The 19,829-nt window shown below is 33.8% G+C and overlaps 2 protein-coding genes across 3 annotated transcripts; both read left to right on the forward strand.

Moving 5' to 3' along the window:
- Positions 1-5,148: 5,148 nt before the first annotated feature.
- LOC111389624 lies at positions 5,149-9,922 on the forward strand. Of its 2 annotated transcripts, XM_023014552.1 has the most exons (3): positions 5,149-5,769; positions 7,032-7,075; positions 8,197-9,922. In XM_023014552.1, exons 1-2 carry the CDS (start codon positions 5,443-5,445, stop codon positions 7,062-7,064), a joined length of 360 nt encoding a protein of 119 aa, XP_022870320.1. In that variant the 5' UTR covers positions 5,149-5,442; the 3' UTR covers positions 7,065-7,075; positions 8,197-9,922. The 2 variants fall into 2 exon arrangements, with proteins under 2 accessions (XP_022870320.1, XP_022870319.1); XM_023014551.1 differs by lacking the exon at positions 8,197-9,922 and having other exon boundaries at positions 5,150-5,769; positions 7,032-7,289.
- Positions 9,923-10,968: 1,046 nt separating this feature from the next.
- On the forward strand, positions 10,969-14,982 carry LOC111389628 (titin homolog). Its single transcript, XM_023014560.1, has 7 exons — positions 10,969-11,217; positions 11,708-11,823; positions 11,923-12,041; positions 12,298-12,460; positions 12,553-12,773; positions 12,959-13,274; positions 13,497-14,982. Exons 1-7 carry the CDS (start codon positions 11,059-11,061, stop codon positions 14,851-14,853), a joined length of 2,451 nt encoding a protein of 816 aa, XP_022870328.1. The 5' UTR covers positions 10,969-11,058; the 3' UTR covers positions 14,854-14,982.
- Positions 14,983-19,829: the final 4,847 nt, after the last annotated feature.

Raw genomic sequence — 19,829 nt, forward strand, 5'->3', positions numbered from 1 at the left:
CATGTTAACAGCACGCTTTTTTGCTCTATACATTACCACCTCCTCCATCCCCTCATCTGCCACCGTCTCCATCCCCGACGAGGCCACCGTCTCCCTCCCCGACGGGCTCCCCTCCTTTGCCACCGCTCCCGTCCGATCGCGTTCCACGGATAAAATAAATGATTCCCATGCATCATCATCATGCATGTATAACTGTCGGAGACCCCCATCTCTATCATCCTCTCGATCACCCCCCCCGATCATCGTCTTCGTCAACCCACCGCCTACTGGCTATATTACCTCGAAGTGCTGCAATCTCATTCGACAAATCTTGGACCTTCTTACCAACTGTCGTCCCAGATCGTCAACCCTCTCTATCATCTCTCGATGTAGTCCGTCGACCTGCTCCGCTATAAATTCGCTAAGACGGGCATACAAATCATCAAAATAGTACCCCTATCTATGTGCGGGAGATCCACGGGAAAGGTCTCTAGACAGAAGAGATAGAGGAGATGCCCTCGACGGAGGTGATCGTCGATCAACTGGATCACGCTCCTACACAAGCAACAACATTACAAATTATTAACTTCATCCGTAATTGCTAGCTCATAAAAAATGATAATCAATAGATTTTATTCAATTCGCTCACCCTATCTCGGTCGTGGATCAAATCGGACATTGGTATTCTTGGGTGTGCGAAATGTATAATTCACGCACTAGACCCTGAGCCTTCTCCTCCATCGACGGCGTCAACTCAGTTATGACTTCAAGCTGACATGTTGACATTTGAACTAGTTAACGATCATGTAATCAGATGTTAAGTCATACACAATATAAATTACAAATGCATAATACACATTTGAGGGTCGTCGAGGATAGCCGATAACTGTCTCCCAGTGGGACACCCATCCGATTGAGATGCTCTCCAATGGTACATCTGAGGGCAGTGTGTCTCTCCTCGTCTCGCAAAGTGGGCACCCAATAGGGGACGGTCTCATACGCCTAGATCTGCAACATATACAATTATTATATATAAATTGACTAGGAAGATAATTTTAACATTTATTATGTTAACCATTTACCTGCACCGCCAGGGACAATATATAGGTGTTGTACTTACGCATGGCTCCCCTCGGCTTCGAGTGCGATATGGTGAAGACGTGTATGGTGTCCTCGAAATATCTCCGACCCCATGGATAGTAGTTGAAATGATCGATGTCGTCAACGATTTTCAGATGGAAGAGGTCGATCGCAGTCTTCTTGTGGTGACACCGCACCATGCTCTCAAGGATGTAGATCAGACCTAACTTCAGTCTGTTTAACATCTGATCACACCTCCTAATTGCGTCGAACAGCTGTGTAAGAAGCACATTTCCCTATCCCTCGAAGTAAGCGTCATGAAGCCTATTTCTTCTCTTAGTTCCATCATCAGCTGCTTCATCGCCTGTAATCTTTAATCCTGTGATTAGAGCAAACTCAAACGAAAAAAAAACTAGCGACTTTACCCCCGACTGCGAAGTGGAGGACATCGCTGTCGATTGGACTCAGCAATCGACATAGAAGTGCATCAATAATCTGACCCAAGTACTGCAAATTTCTCAACGGGTACAAGGGCCACAGGAAGGATTGACGCAATATATCAGCATGCTAATCATCAAGCGGCTCTAACACAACAGTGAATCTATCAAAGCTACTATTCCACGTAATTTTGCCTGACATCTGTCTCAACTCTGCGTCAAAATGATAATCCATCCTGTAAAAATTCAAAATGTTATAACATTGTACATGTGATAATAGAATAAAACATAATAATAGAAAATTTAGCGAACGAAATTATAACTACAATACGCAAGACGCAGATTCATAATAATTAAAATCATCAGTAATGTAAATTTTTGTATCCTATTATCAATAATGTCAATTTTTCCCAATTATCAATATTTTTTTAATCAATTGAAGTTCAAAAAAATATTTAAATTTGATGAACGAAAAGAATATTATTTATCAAAAACTAATAATAAAAATAAATATTAAATTTCAAATTAAATTTTAAACAATTATTTCAAATTACAATTAAAAAATTAATTAAATTTGATGAACGAAAAGAATATCATCCAAAACTATTAATAAAATTAAAACTAAAAAATTTATTTAAATTTCAAATTAAATTTTCAATAATTATTTCAAATTACAATTAAAAAATTATTTAAATTTCATGAACGAAAAGAATATCATCCAAAACTATTAATAAAATTAAGACTAAAAAGTTTATTTAAATTCAACGACTAAATAATATTATTTATCAAAAACTAATAATAAAAATAAATTTTAAATTTCAAATTAAATTTCCAACAATTATTTCAAATTACAATTAAAAAATTATTTAAATTTGATGAACGAAAAGAATATCATCCAAAACTATTAATAAAATTAAAACTAAAAAATTTATTTAAATTCGATGATTAAATAAATTATTATTTATCAAAAACTAATAATAAAAATAAATATTAAATTTCAAATTAAATTTTCAACAATTATTTCAGATTACAATTAAAAAATTAATTAAATCTGACGAACGAAAAGAATATCATCCAAAACTATTAATAAAATTAAAACTAAAAAATTTATTTAAATTCGACGACTAAATAAATTATTATTTATCAAAAACTCATAATAAAAATAAATATTAAATTTCAAATTATATTTCCAACAATTATTTCAAATTACAATTAAAAAATTAATTCAATCCGATGAACGAAAAGAATATCATCCAAAACTATAAATAAAATTAAAAGTAAAAAATTTATTTAAATTCGAAGACTAAATAAATTATTATTTATCAAAAACTAATAATAAAAATAAGTATTAAATTTAAGTTCACAATTAAAATAATTATTTCAATTCGATGAACGAAATAATTATTATTTATCAAAAATGAGGAAATACAAATAAATATTAAAACAAAAATTAAATGTAAAAATTTTATTTAAATTCGACAAATAAATAATTTATTATTTATTAAAAACTAATAATAAAAATTGTTTCAAATTAAATTATTAAATATATGTAAAAAAAATTGGGGTGAAAAAAAAAAGAGTGGGCCGACAGTGGGGCTGACAGTCAGCCCACTAAGCTAGGCCGGCTGCCCAGTTGGGTTAACCCGACTGTTGACAGTCGGATTTCAAAGAAAAAAGCAGCCGGCAATCTCCTTTTCTCGCCGAAAAATCTCCATTTTCGACGAGAAAAGCTTCCAAATTTACAAAACCAACCACTAAAACACTATCTAAACCCTATATTACCTATATAAATAACAATATATTGAAAAAAAACTCCCACAAATGAATCATTCAAACCTTTTATTAATATCTAAACATTAATCCAAGCAAATATTCAATATAATAAAGGTTACCTTAGCAAGAAGTAGTTCGTCGGCGATGAACTAGCAAGTTCTCATACCGACTGGAAAATCGACCGTTTTTTTCTTCTGTTTTGTGCGACTGTTCAACAAATGGAAAGATGATAGCCGAAGGGTATTTTGGGATTTTGAACTTTAAATTCAATTTTCTTTTTTTTTAAAATTAAAAAGACTGTCAAATGTGATTTTGGACACTTGGGTTATCTGGTCATTTCTAACAATTTCCTCGTGTTAATAGGAAGCTGTCCTTGAATGGAAAGAGAAAGGGAAGAGGTGAGTAAAAGTAGAAGGGAAAGGGTAAGGGAAAGGGAAAGGGAAAGGTAAAGGTAAGGTTGTTTTATAGGAATTGGAGATATTTATGAACGAACAATTGAGAACTAAACAATAGTGGGATTGGTTAGATGTGAAATCGAGGGCAAAAAAATGAACAGTTATATCAGGGCAAAATGAGAAATGATTAATATATCTTTAATTACGAACTAAATTGAAAAATGAAATAAAAAGACTGTGGAGTGGGTTCGGAAAATTTGAGGGAAAGGCCATATTTCACGATTTCCCTCTTTGTTGGCTGCATGACTCGTTGTGATGAGAAATTTTGCAATCCTCAACTAATCGAGAGAAGGCGTGATTGATCTTGAAATGATTCAACAAAGATATTTTAAAAATTCAAAAGAAAACATAAGGTTAATTGAGAGAACCTTGTATATGGTTCCCAATCATTTATTATAGTGCCATCTATGATGAAAATTGATTGAAGTTGGTTTAACGTTTTATTAAAAATTTAAATCAAAGTTAACAATTAATTTCAATAACATATTTTATAAGATTTGATTAAAAGATACTAAAATGGATTAATATATATGTTAATGTACTTATAAACTTTGACAAAGTGGGTTACACACACTCACAAAAAAAATGCGAACCCCACGTGAATTAAAAAATGCCGGCTGTGTGGTCCCAACCTTTATTGTGAGTGTAAGTAAAATTTTTTGTACAAAAGTGTGAGTACATGTACCATGATCGTACTAAAATTTTGATTTTTATCAAAATTAAATAGGTACAATAATCCAAGCAAAATTTAATTTCTTATAATTGAACATATAATCCTCACATTACATTTAAATAGAGATTGAACGCTTTTAGTCATTTGAAACTGGATAAATCTATTATAAAAACATTGATTGCCAAGCCCAACATGGCCATTTTTCTTGGTTAGATATAGAGGACCAATGTTCAATTTTGTCTATTTACTTCTAATATAAAAATTTATTGGGTAACATTTATATCACAACTTATAGATTTTTGAGCCCCATTATTTATAGATTATAATGAGATGAATAGTGCTTTTTTTTAAAAAAAATGAGTGGTTGAAATTTGTTTGATTTACGTGTAATATTATTTTATTGAAAATTACCTTATTAAAAGTAGGAGAGAGAAAAATTTAATTTAATGTAGTAAGAAATAATTGGACTCAAATCGAGGCTTATTTTGTAAATAGATGATGTGCACGAAATATGATTGAATTAAAATCTTATCCATAAAATAAAATTTTTTTGATACTTTCTTTTTGGAACAATGCGTTGTATACATGACATTGTTTTACATGGGGTTTACAGGCCCTCTTATTGTAGCTGCAGGTCAGTGGGGACCAACTTGTATTAAAAAAATAATTATTTGTGCGAGTCCCATCCTTGTGTCTATCCTGACCAACCTCTGTAATTGCCTCCTTGTACGTGAAGCACCTCCCTTCTTTTTGACACTTCATCACTAATTTATAGAAGATTGTGTAAATGATGCATAAGCATTTTCCTATTAAAAAAAAAAATGGTAAAAGGGAAATAAAGCAAGAACCTAGAAGATGAGGCTTCCAAACAAATCTTTATATCGGAGCAAATTCCAATGTCCCTAATTTTTCAACAACAAATGAAGAGTTAGAACAATTCCGTTTTGCAATTTGCAGATTTTGTTGCAAATTGATCACGAAACCCTACATCTCAATACAAACACAAACAAAAATTCACAGTAGGAACAAAAATCACAAAGCTTCAATGGATTACCCTGCTAATTACCTACAACAGGCTTACCATCCCTCATCTCAAATCCAAGGATACGATCAATCCGCACAAGCTTATTATGCTTACCATCATTACGGTAATCAACAGCAGCACGCCTATTACGGTTACCCTCAGCACCACCAACAAGGAGAACCCACCCCACCTGGGGTTACAGTGCCGCAGCCCGTAACACAACAAGCCGCAGAACAATCCCAGAATTCTTATTACTACCCACATGCTGTTGCTTTAAATATGGATCCGCAACAAGGAGGAACAGGTGGATATGGAGTTGGAGCAATGCCCACTGAGTCCCACCAACCGGTATGATTTTACTTTATATATGTACACGTTGGTGGATCTTAGTTGATGCCTGATAGGTATAAGATAATTGTAGTTTTTTAATTTTTTGTTATTTGTTCCTGGATTGATTTATTGTATGGGCTTTCTGGTTTTCTTCTCTCTAGAAATATAACGGCTTATTTTGTCACAATATTAATATTTTTCCTGCCAGTGGGCATTTGCACGTATATTACTATATCTTGTGCTAATTACTCCTTTAATTTTGCATTTTTATCACTTTCTGCTATTAATTGGATTTGGGTAAATGGAATGACCAGTGACTAGATGTGCAGGTAGTCTTAGTAAACGTAGACAGAGGAATAAATTTTGGATTAAGTTAGTGGTTTATAGATAAGAAAGAGCCACCATTGTGGTATTCACGATTTTAATTATGTAGAAAGGAGATTAGAACTGTATCATAAGATCTGGAGTAAATGGTTCTCAGTAAGAATGTGTATAATGTGGTATGAGAGAATCTGTTGAACTTGTCTTTGATACCTTCATCTACTAAAGAACGCTAATGCTATGGGTGTAGTAAGTGACTTCTTGTTACATATTTTATTAAGAGATGAAATTTTTTCTTGATTCTTATCTTACGGCCGGAAGTCACATGGTTTGTTTTATTTCAGTTTTTATACACTACCATATGCGAATCTGAATATGTGATTGCTTGCTCATTGTTTTGGAAGGAGTATGGATGTGTTCCTGCCTACATTCAATATATATATATATATAAACATTCATACTATGGTATATTATATCGATTGAAATTATAACATCTTTTTCATGAACATGATATGTCGAATATAACTGCATGAGCTTGGTATGTGTTCATTTGTTCTAAGCTTGGTCTCTTGCTTAAGGGAACAGAGCTTGAGCAACTCTGAATTGACACTTTTCTGCTCAGTTAATTATGCCTTAAATCACACAAGTTTATACTGTTTTATATGAGCTTTGGATAGGAACTTGGGAAGGTTCAAATTGAGAATGTGTTGAATCTATCTTCAAAGCTTCTATGAAACAGCATACCTGAAAAATATCATTAGCTGAGCTAAATAGCCCATTGTTTAGCTGGAAAGGTGAGCTTGAGCCTAAGATACTAAATAGTTATTGCCTTGGCTCAAACTCAAGCTAGACCAGCTTGCTAAATGCTATAGTGTCTCACCAAATCAAGCTTGGACAGCGTACTGAGATTTCTATTGCCTTATTATAGCTTTGCTTAAATCTGTTTTTATGCTTTGCAGACGTGCTTAGTCACAAGAGTCAGGCCTGGTTGAAGATTTTGCCAGTGAGTTTATGCATTTCTGCTTTCCCTTTTCCGTTGCAGGTGGTGTTATGCCTGCTCCTTAGCAATAGGTTTCAGCATATTGGTTGTCTAAGAAGCATGACACGTACATGGATGACACGCTAACACATGAATTTTCAAAAAAGTAGAACATAGAAACTCCGAGGACACGTTCATTAAATAAAAATTTTTAATTATTATTTAATTATTTTTTTATTTTTTTATATAAAAAAATATTTCTCCCATATTTTTAATCAAGAAGAATTAATTCAATTAAAATAACAATTGAAGTGTAGATCCAAAAGCATCCTCCCATTGAAGCGAATTGTCCATTTCAAGTCCATTTGCCCAGAACAGACCGAGAGCTTTTTGGTCCATTTTCCCCTTACCAAACCCAACTAACTCAATGGATGAATAATTTGAAATCCATTTGACCTTTCCTACCTCTGCATACATCCACAAAATTTTCAATTTCCCTGAAGCCACGCTCCCTCCCCTTCTTTCCATCTTCCTCAAGTTCCTCTTTTCTGTCACTCTTACTCTCACCTATTGACATTGAAAAGTATGGTTCGAGAGGTGTTTCATAGTCATGCTTGTTTTAGGCTTTCAAATGGTTCAACCATGGTGAATCTGCCATCTCCACCTTCTTCCTTCGTTTGGGCATTTAGACTTTCTCCTTTTGGAAATTCTTGCTTCGATTATGGCCTGATTTTATTTGTTCCTTCTCTAATTTAAGTTCTCGTGTCAGGATGTGTCGCTGCTGTGTTGCTGATTGAAAAACAAAAATATAAAAGGACACATCACATGGTCTATGAGAATATGTCGCATGTGTGCTGGTTTGTCCGATATGTGTCCAACACTGACACTTGCGCATTCACAACGTGTCCGTGCTTCTTAGTTGGTTTTGCTATTTCATGAGTTTTTAAGAAGATAATGTCAACTTGGCCAGTGAACCTCTTAAAGCAGCCACATTGAGGCTAGGATGACTTGTACATCTAAATAGTAGTTGCTTTATGTCTATATGGTAATTGCTTTAGAGTTCAGTTGGCCATGTTGGTATACAGGCTCTAATGCTTTATAATTCCTCAAATCACTTCTTTTGCATTAACACCGTTGATCTGCAGCTCATGAGTAGAGGACATTGAGCTACTTCTTTGTTTCTTGGAGCCTAGCTGTATGGCCTCGTTAGGTCACATTACATAGTGTTGTGTGCAGTTGAATGTTGAATAGGCACCCAAACTCTCTTCTTGTAGATGATCTCTAAGATGAATCTGGTAAGAGCTTTGAAGTAAATGATGTGCTGCCTTTTATGGGTTTTTTTTTGTTTTTTTTTGGTTGGTGGTATGGAAGACGGGCATTGAGCCTTATGCGGATTATTATATGGAGATTTCTTGTGAAGTATTATACCTTCCTTGCTAAGGGAGATGGATGCTTGAAAAATTCTTGCTGGCAATTATATGTGGGTCAATCATTCTGCAATTGGCTGTGAGTTGAACTGGTTTGGACCAAAAGATTGTAACATGAGTATATAGTGTCTTTATATATACTACAAGAATTAAAACTGTGCATTTTATCAACTAGGAATATCATCTTTCTAAAAAGGATGGGCTCTTGCCTCCTTGCCCATTAAAAAAAGCTATTGATCTGCTTCACAACCTCATATCTTGGAGATTAATTGATGAAAGGATGTTAACGCAACCAATACATTGATAAAGTGGAAAAAAAAATGCCCATATAAAATTATTTTTCCTTAAAAGGTTACATGTGTATGCATGCCCTAATAGGAAGAATCGAGAGGATTTTTGAATGAAGATATTCAACTAATGAAATCTAATTTATTTTTGAAGTAGTTGAATTGTTTATATAGTCAATATTTGTATAATTGCAATGACCTAGCTTTCTTTTGCATTTGATTAGCACATTGTGGATTAAGAATATTCATGGCAAGAAAACTGGTAGAAAGTAGTATTAAGCTCTTAAGAAATTACCCAGTAGTCATTAGCACTCTAGAAATTCACCTTGAAATCTGTCATTAGTGGGACTCGACAGTCAATATCTTCACGTCTGGTACACTGCTCAACTCTTAAAAGGGCCACGTAATATATTTATGCTTCCCAGGCTCAGATCTCAGAATTGAACTTGTCATTCAGTAACTTGTTTCATATTATAAAACAGTGTTTTTCTCTATTTCTTATTACAGCTTTAACCATTTCGTACCTCAATGTTTATCTATTGTTAGAAAGCACATGTTCGGCCACTATTTATAAATGGTCAAACAATTTCTTATCCATGCATTTTGTGGGACCACAACTACTACCCACTTATCCAACCACTCATTAGGGGTGTAATAATGGGCGCTTCGCTTCAAACCAGCCCGTAAAAATGTGCCTAATCCAGGGACCAGCATGCGCCCCCAACTGTTCCAAACTTCCGAACATAATGTTAATATCTTCTGAAGACGTAAAATTAACCATCTATCCTCTCTATCCAATTGGTGCATTATTTGAAGCTATAATTTTGTGCCTTTTTCTTGTCCACGAGTCTCTCTCACTCTGCATGTCTTCCTTGAGTCCTCTCTCTACATGTCTGTACATATATATGTTTCATTACATTTAAGCATATGGTTATGTCAATAGATCACTTATTGGATGTTAGATTCTGATTCGTATTTTTATTTTGTAGTCTAGCCAGTTGCTCAGTTAAATCCATTTTTCAGTTCTCATGATGTCATTTGTTTTTTGTTATGGGAACTGAAATTCCGAATCTGTTTTCCTGTTATTTAATTGAGTAACATTACCTTCTCATGCTATTAGTTATTGATTTGGTTTTGCTCGTCTGCTTGCTTGTTTGGAACAGCCGAAGCTACCGATTTTATTTGTAAACACTAACCATACAATCTGAAGGCGAGACTAACAACATGACGCCTCCCGGAGCATATCTTAGTAGTGCAAATGACAAGGGTGTGGCATACTCGATCTTGCTGACAATCATAATGTGAGGATTCGATTCCTAAAATATGGATTGAAACTCTTTATGGTTATCAGTGTACGGACAACTCTTGTTCTCTCACATGCTAGGACACATCACGCGATTAAACTCTTTCACAATTCTCCAGAGATAGGACGGTGGAGACCTTAAGGTTGGAATTCAACCTTTTAACAACATGCCGGGCCATTATCCAAAGTTGTCAGAATATTTTCATGCACTTACGGCCAAAAACTTAAAAAGACTTTAATTTTACCAACAAAAGTTGGTCAAATATTTATTCCATTTTCAAACTGCAATGATGCTAGAAATCATTATTTACTTGTATTCTTTAAAATCTGTCATTTCACACTTTCTACCTAAAATTGATTTCAGACCGCATTTATTCTTGTTGGATAGGAGGTCTATTAATATTTCATCTAATTTTAAAATAACTAAACTACCCTTTATCAGAGCAGTTTTCTCTGACAATTATCTGATTTTTCCCTCTAATAATATTTACGCTGAATATTGATAACTGAGAGATAGTTGAGATTACGGAAGATTTGAAGGTAAGAAATGGGTTTTTTGAAGTTTATTTATGAATTTGTTTGTGTCTATGACAACAAGGAAAAACAATAGAACTTGTAAATATAAACGTAGAGTTTCCATCAACTAGATGTCTAGATCCGATTATTGTAAGAGTCGACCATGTCACGAAAAAATATGTTATGATAAGGTTAGAGCGGGTCGAATGGACAATTTATGGATTAGTCCAGATTTCTTCCCAAGGGCACATAGGTCTTTTCATGACGCTTTAATGAGTTGGGTGGTGGCCCATGTGAGCTGGGTCACCTTACCTAGCCGTTACACCTATCTACCATTTGAAAAAACACATAACAAAATCTTTTAAAAATGGAAATGACCGTTAAGCATTTAATTCCCTATTCAAAAATACCTCCTGCTACATCTGCCTCTATAATCAAGATTTTTTGGAAGAAGTAGCTGATACATTTCTCTGAATGGCGACTGAATCCGTGTTCAGGGACGAAAAAATGTCGATCGACCAAGCACTCGGGTACCCAGAATCCTATGCTAAGCTCTGCCAAGACCGGAGTTTCAGTCCCTTCAGCCATGGCCCTCCTTTCACTTTCACTCCCTATTCTCTCAAACAGCAAGAGGTAACAATCTATGGGATTTAGACTTACTTTTTGTTTTGGAGTCATAAGTGATTTTTAGACATAATTTACATTTAATTCAACCAAAAATTAAAAAAAAAAAAGTACTATTCTAGGCTTTGGTTGGTTTTTAAACTTTAGAATTTAAGGATGCATCTGAGTGTAATCTTAAATTTCAGGTTTTAAAGAGCAGTTTCTTTTGCCTTTTAGAAATGTATTGTATAAGAATTGCTAAATAAGTAATTCAATAAGTTACTTATTTTAATGTTAGAGTAGCATTTACTGCCAAACCAGATAACCAGTTTTCACTTAAAGAAGAAAATATAATAATGAACCAAACGGAGTTGTAATAAAAAGATTCATAAACCAAATTTAAGAATGAACAATGTTAAGTAGTACGTATTATTAAATTTCTTAAATTCTGGTGTTACTATTTTTTATTTTTTTTCAAAACTTTTATCTCCTCCCCTGTTCCCACCCTTTGTTGTGACAGGATTCAAGAGCAAAGGAATTGGATGAGATGTTCCCAATCATTGATCCAAAAGCAAAACCCACAACAAAGCCCAAGATTTTTCAGAGTCTTCTGTGGAAAAATCTTAATCATCTTGGGTAAACAAATTCCATTTTGCTACATTACTCTTTGACAATAATTTGTAAATACAGAAAAATTAAGGTTTTTTGACACTTGCTTATAATTTGAAATTCCAGGAATGCTGGTTTTGATCCAGAAACATTTCGAGTAGATCCATATGGAAATGTTCTATTCTATCATGCAGACTCAGCATCACCTCTTGCATGGGATATTGACCATTGGTTCCCTTGCTCAAGTAATTACTACTTAGTTGTCTATGCTTATAAGTGATTTTTTACATGCAGTATTAGATATTAAAAATTCTAACTTATTTTATTTCTTGATGTCTTCCAGTACTATCCAATTGTGACTTGTTCCGTATGTAATACTGGACATTTCAGTGAATAATTTAACTTTTTTTTCTCTAATATTGTCCAATCCTCATTATCGAACATGCCAACAAGGTATATGAAAGAGTTTTAACTTGTGGACTTCAACTGAAAAACTTACAGGAGGGGGTTTAACTGTTCCAAGCAATCTAAGAATATTGCAATGGCAAGTGTGCAAGAGAAAACATAATAAACTAGAATATCTTATACCATGGTGGGATTTCCAGTTGGGCATTTCAATTAATCAGTTCATGTCCATCTTTGCTTCATCAAATTCAGATTTCAGGTTGGTAGTTTTCAACTTTAGATGCAAATACCAAGTACTATTGATGATGTTGATGATGATGATTCATGTGTATGTATATTTTGTATGTATAGGCACAGGGCATTTTCATGGTTATTTTCTGAGGGTGAAAGTGAAGAACTGAATGCTTCACAGACAGTTGATTCACACTGTTTCCCTCAACATTTCATGGAATCGAAAGAAAAGCTAGGTTTGGCACCGGCTGCTGTTGTACTATCTCGAAGGGGATCTTACGATGCTCCATGGAAATCAAATGATCTGAACAAAAGACCACGATCAAGTACCCCGATCATAGGTTAGTAGAGTGAACAAAAAAACTTACCTAATCCGTTTGGGAATATAGCAAAATATATTGTTTGGTACACAATATAGAATGGACTACAATTTTATATTCTTTTACTTTCTTTGCGTAGTCTACTCTTATCCAATCTCCCTATCAACATGCTATAATTGCTTCACATTTTCACTTGATAATGGCAGCTGCAAGGAAATTGAAACCTCTTCTGAAAGAAAATGAAGATCCGAATATGGTGAGCAACCCGTATCAGGCCATTGTTATGGCCAGAGATTCATTGAAACAGAGAGAAGAAACAGTAAAGATGCAAGCAGAAATAAGGAAATTAGATAATGAAGTCAATGAATTGCAACAGAAGTCGGAGGAGAAAGTTACCATCCAAGACCTGGAATTAACACTGATAAAGAGAAGAAGACGGGCTGAAAAGTGTCGAAGGCTAGCTGAGGCACAATCTTCCTACAGAGCAATGTTAGAGAAGATGATTCGAGATGCAATGCACCAGTAAGATCATTTTGTAACAAACATTTAAGTTTAGTATCTTGAAACAAAATATAATTTGAGCGCCAACTTGGAATAAAATAGAGTTTAATAACCGAGAAATTTCGCTTTATTATTTAGTGACCAATAGTATTTCTAACCCCATTATTTGAATTTTTTCTCCTTCAAGGAGTATTTGAATGAAATTTTTATCAAAATGAAATTTGAATTGTTTTCTTCTCGCAGGAGTGTTGTCTATAAAGAACAAGTGAGGCTGAATCAAGCAGCAGCTAGTGCTCTTTTAGCTAGACTTGAAGCTCAGAAAGCAATTTGCGACTCTGCTGAAAGAGAACTACAAAGGAAATATAAACAAAGAGACGAGCTAGAGAAGCAGATAAGACCCGAATGGGAACAGGCAAGGAAGAGATCAAGAATGGATGATACCCTCGAAGAAGAGAAGGACAATAGGCTTGCTCTGTATTCGCCAGATAACAAGGCAAAAATGCAACTACAGATTGAGATGAATGATTCCTCGGCCCCTTTGCACAAGGAACTGTGGAAATTCTTGGAGGAAGAACAAAAATCTTTGGATGCAAGTGTACTAATGATTAAAGAACGAGAAGAAGATGATGAAGAAGAAGTCGACAAGGAATGCAGTGCAATCAGTGACAAAATTAGCAAAAAGAAGCATGAGAAAGGTAACAAAACCATGGTTGTGGAAGAAGATGGTAATCCAGTTGAAGAAATGCTAGAAAAGTTGGATAGACGACAAGGGGGGACAGTATGCAACATTCAACTCCCTATTTATTATGAACCGGATGAAGAGAAGGACGAAGAGAGCAGAAAACAACAAGGGAAAGGAAATATAGAGAAGTGGCTTCAGTTGCTGTTGGAAAATACGCTAGAAGATGATGTCTTAAATCCTAAAAATGTCAATGAGAATGAAACTGATGAATTAATTCGGAAGCTGGATCTCATGTCTGCAGAGAAGGAGACTATGGAACAGTCGGATCAAGAAGATGATGTCTTAAATCCTAAAATTGCCAATGACAATGAAACTGAAGAGCTAATCCGGAGGCTGGATCTCTCATCTCCAGAGAGGGAGATCTTAGATTCTAAAGCCAAGGAACCACAACCTAAAGAGAGTAAGGAACAGTTGGACAAGATAAAGAGGATGGAAGCTAGGAAGTCGCTATCAAACAACGAAAAAGAGGATAGGAAAATGAATGCAATTGCTAATGAGACCAATAAAAACACTCCCTTAAAGAACCCTCCTTACAGACTCGAACCACAGAGAAGAAGCTACACGAATGAATCAGATTCGACTGGTACAGGAGTTGGACAACCTGGTAGCTGTGAAAAGAATGCAAGAACAGGAAAAAGTGGAAAGGGAAGGGACCTTTCGAGGTCAGAGAGTGCCAGGGCATTTCGGCGAATCCCATCTTCTCCATCTCTGATATTGGGGAGCATGAAAAAGAAAGTGGATTGCATGAGGAAAAAGCCTTTGGTACTTGATGACAATGATGTCGATGATGTTCACGTAGCCCGTAACAGCTTCATTAAATCATCAATCAAGACAATAAAGAGAGCAGTGAAGATTTAGGTGTATAATTTATATGGTGTGATTGCTATAGTATTATTTGTTGAGAGTGTCTGGCTATATAACTTGTGTGAATTTAGGTGTGATTTTTCATATTCATATATTATATTGGTTGTGAGCTATGTAATAACAGCTTGTTGTTTGATACAAATTAGTCTCTTCTGAGAAACCCCCCAAGCCACACTCCCCAAGTCCCAGAAGAATCAAAAAGCTGATATATATGATCGAACTACTTTACTGCATGTGAGAAAGCACAAAAGGGGAAATCCAACTTAGGAAGGTCATGGATTTCATTCCAACATAAAGCAACTTGAATTGTTACAGTTGGCTGCAATATGATCTTGAAAAAATATAACAGATCTTGAAAAGAATGGATCAGGTAATTAATTAAGAAAGAAAATGAAGCTAAAATTGTCCATTGTTGTGTCAAGTTGCGAAAAATATGCCCTAATTGACTTCGAGGTTTGGTTTCAATACTAAAATGTAAAGATGGTTTGGGCACTGTGAACATAAACAGAAAATATAGCAATGTTATGCAAGTGGTTAGAACAATGTTGGAAGAAAACGGTCGCCCATGTGGGTTGACCCGACCCGATTTGCATGGAAATGGGTTTTGGAGGGAGGAGTTAAAACATTGAATTTAAAAGTTAACATTGCCACCTCCAGTAACTCCCATCAACTTCCATTATTCATCCTTCAAAAAAAATAAAATAAAATAAATAAATAAATACATAATTCGGATTTTATTTATGGGGTAAAAAGAAATGAGGGTGAAGGCTTGATTTTTAGAAGATAACATCTCAAATTGGATTCTTGGATTGTGGCTATCAAATTCCTTCCATTGTGATCGAATTTCTGACCAAGAGGCGAGTACAAGATGGTGTGGAAAGCAAGCGAATCAAATGCAAGTAATTCAATCTCGATTTTATGATTTCAAGTAAGTATCACTACTTGGAACTCGATTATAAGTATGCAAGCACGTTTTACATTGGTATCAGAGTCTAAGTAGGTTGTTTTCTTGCTTAAACATATGTTGAAAATGTCATAGAATGATTGAAATTCATGACTTTCAGTTTTTCTTTCAAAGCTTGAATGTCATTAATGACAACTTTTTGTGTACTTCATATTAATTCAAGAAATTTATAATGAATGTTCATGATATTGTGGAGAACATATCTAGAAAATTTCATGTTATTTGGCTTTGTATTTTGGGAGGAAATTGAACCCTAGTTGAGAAAATCGAAATTTCATCGCATGATAATTTCTTGCACGTTAAGTTTCACACTGTCCATTTTATATGATTGGATAGATCTTCTCGATACCTTTTCAACGATATAAAGAACATAAATTCTGACCTTAAATTGAAGAAGTTATGGTCTTCCAAAATTTCAGCATAAATCTGAATTAAAAAAAAAACTTTTTTTTTGGGAAAATGAACAGTAACTGGAAAAAAAAATTGAAACTATTGCTGTGAAGTGGGATTCATATTTTGAAAATTGCATGTTGGTCCTTCAATTATTGCAGATGCAATTTGAGAAATTTCATGGTAGTCCCCACACTTTTGAATGTTAATTATTTCAAATGCAATTTGAGAAATTGTAAGTTAGTCCCCACACTTTTGAATGTTTTCAAATGCAGTTTGAAAATTACATGTTGATTATTCCAAATTTTTTTGAATGTTGATTATTCCAAATGCAATTTGAGAAATTGCATGTTAGTCACCACACTTTTGAATGTTTTCAAATGTAATTTGAAAATTTGCATGTTGGTCCCAAACTATTTTTGGATGTTGTTTATTCCAATACAAATTTGAAAAGTTGTATATTGGTCCCAAAATTATTTTCTTTCGGAAATTGATTATTCGATATTCAATTTAAAAAGATTATAAATTGGTCATGCATGCGAGACCTGACTTCAATTCTGAAAATTACAACTTGATCCTTCATATATTCTTGATTTTTGCGTGCAATTAAAATTAATTTTCAGATGATCAAAAATATTTTTTTGACTCAATTAAATTCTGAAATTTTTTATAAAAGTCAAGAATATTTGTTAAGTGGTATTTGCCCAGTAAGAGTTATTTTTTTTTAAGTGTTTCATTTTTTTTTTTTTGAAATGAAAAATACTCCAAATGTATTTAAAATACCACATTTTATAAAGTTCATGAGTTGTGTGGGTCTTGATTAGATTATTTGATTCCTTGTGACTTGTTTCAAATTTTGTGTATATATTATTGCATCTATACACATTTATAGCATCCTTAGAGGGAATGCTAGAGTAACAAGGGTTATAGAACTTGTTAAAAAGTTATGTGCTTATTATAATTAAAAAATACATGGATCTGAAACATAACCTAATGGAATACGTGAATTTATTTGGGGACATTTTTGGTGATAAGAAGAATATGAAAATTTTGATGTCACTTCCCATTTGTTGGGATTGTGTTGCAACTAATATTAAAGCGTGGTTGATAATCAAGATGTGTCATAATTGCACATTATGAAATTACATTATTAGATAAATGTGCATATTTATGAAAATGCATGATATCCATTAACTCGTGTATTGTTATAAATGCTAATGTCCGTAAAATTAGTGAGATGTTTACTTAGACCTATTGATTGTCAATTAAGTGAAATTTCGATGATTGGAAGATTTAGAGAAAATCTCACCAAGAACTATCTAATTCACCATCTGGGTGGGGGTTCTGAAGTTGGAAGAATTAATGCAGTTCTCACTTAGAACCCACGGAATTTTGCATTATTAAATTAAGTTTATGATAGTGAAACATTAGGATTGCGGACGATGATTGGGAACATAGTAAACTTTGGATTCTGTGCCTAGTTGAACTATCATAGATGTTAATTTACGTTAATGCAAAATTAAATACGTGCATAAATGAGCATTGATTAAGAATAACATGGCTCTAAAATTCTGATAGATCATGACATCAATATCTATAAAAGTTAACCCTAATAAAGGTGATAAACTAAATGCGATAACATTTGGTATGATAAGATTTTAAATGTACTAGAAGGGCATGATGCTTTAGAGAGCATCAACCACGTAATAGAAGACCTTATGTAGGTCATACTACTCTAGAGAATAAAGATCAGAATCGAACTTAGTCGAGTACGGGAAAATGTGAATTTTAGTACTCGAGCATTTAAATTGTTAAGTTATGTTATAAATGATCTTTTTTCTCAAATGTGACTTAGTTGGTGGTTAGCATAGTGTTAAGATTTTCATTGGTCACATTAATTTTAGATGAGTAGCAAGTTCAAATTAGTCTCTTTTTAATATATGAAATTTTGAAAGTCATTGTGACTTACAAATTGAAGTGTCGTGTCAATTTTTTTTTCTATTGATACTACCCGCTATGTGAGTTAAAAGATGTGCGACTTGATGTTGTTAAGTCTCGAGAACATGCTTGTGTAGCAATGTTCTAGCTTGCATAAGACTTTGAATCTTAAGCATTGAATGAGCTAGAACAAATGCAGGATAGATGTGGGAGACTGGTAAAGGGATCAAGAAGAACTTCATATAGTAAGTGAATGAAAGTGATTTTGGTAAAGGATTAATGTTATAAAAGGTTCAAGTGCTTCAACTGTATGGTTTGAATCTCTTAGCTCGAAAGTGGTTAAACTAAAGTATATTGCACTTGAATATATTCCTCTTAGTATTGTTTACGTATCAACATTATACAAATTAGATATTAACTTGTGTAGATAATGGATTCAAGGGTTAAAAACCCACTTCATTTGAGATCAAGAAGTATATTAGTCTATTGTCAAGTACTTGACTTGATACGCAATAGATATGTACAAATCATGAAGATGGAGTGGAGGTTTATATCACTGATGTTGCCACTTAGTGTTGCAAAGTAGAGAAACTGACCCCTTACTTGATATTGAGATAGTATCAAAACTCCACTAAATTTGATCTCAATTATTGTTCTTCTAAGAGGGGTCTCTTACTTGAACTTGTACGCGATATTTCTGATCGTACTCACAGTGGTGATATTTATTATGGTTCTAGATATTTGTGCAATGGTTTGAGGTTTTGAGTTGAGAAAACCATTCAAAGTTGGAATAAATCCATCCAAATTTCTTTGTGGGCCATGATCAAGAGATATAGAGATGGAAGTTTACTTTTCATTACATTTATAGATGGATTCATGCACTTCAGCTATAAGATCGATTTTCTTAAGTTGAAGATATTGTATTGTTTTAGACTTTTAAGAAGTCGAGTAGAAAATCAGATTATGAAAGTGAAGATTTTAAGAACTGTTTGACAGCGTGAATCTGTATCACGAGATATCAATGATCTATGTAATGAGAGGAAATCTTATTGGATTGACTATTCTTTAATATCCAATAATTATATGGTGTATTGGATTGAAAGAATGAAATATTGCTGAATATGATGACTGATGAGGTTCAAGATATGCAGTTCAAAATATGTAGTACAATTTACGTATTTGCTTTTGAAAAGAGTGTTGGCTAACTACAACATATCAATTAATAGAGTTCTCTCAATAGTTTTGGACACATAAATAACCGAATATGGGTTATCATAGACTCTTAGTGGATTATATATGTTCTCGATAACGAGTGTAGAAACATGAGTTTATTGAAAACTAGATGTGTCTCGATGACATACATGTAATTCAAAAAGGTACTTAAGTGAAATTTTGGATGGATATCGAGTCAAAAGAAGTGACTTTTGACATATTTTTCAGTAAGAGAGAAAAGATTGGAGAATATCGTTGAAATTGATATCATATGTATTGATGAATCAGTTTTGAATATATAAGTGAATATTCAAACTTCTTATTCAAGTGGGAGTAATTTGATTCTGGGTTGGACCTATCTATTCGAGTGGGAGCCATCTAAGAACTATCTAATTTCAATGATACTTGGTTTCGAGTTGGAGCTAAGAACCATTTAATATCAATGATTTTTTGTTCTAAGTAGGAG

The sequence above is a fragment of the Olea europaea genome, unplaced genomic scaffold, assembly GCF_002742605.1.
Source record: "Olea europaea var. sylvestris unplaced genomic scaffold, O_europaea_v1 scaffold602, whole genome shotgun sequence".
Lineage (NCBI taxonomy): Eukaryota > Viridiplantae > Streptophyta > Magnoliopsida > Lamiales > Oleaceae > Olea > Olea europaea.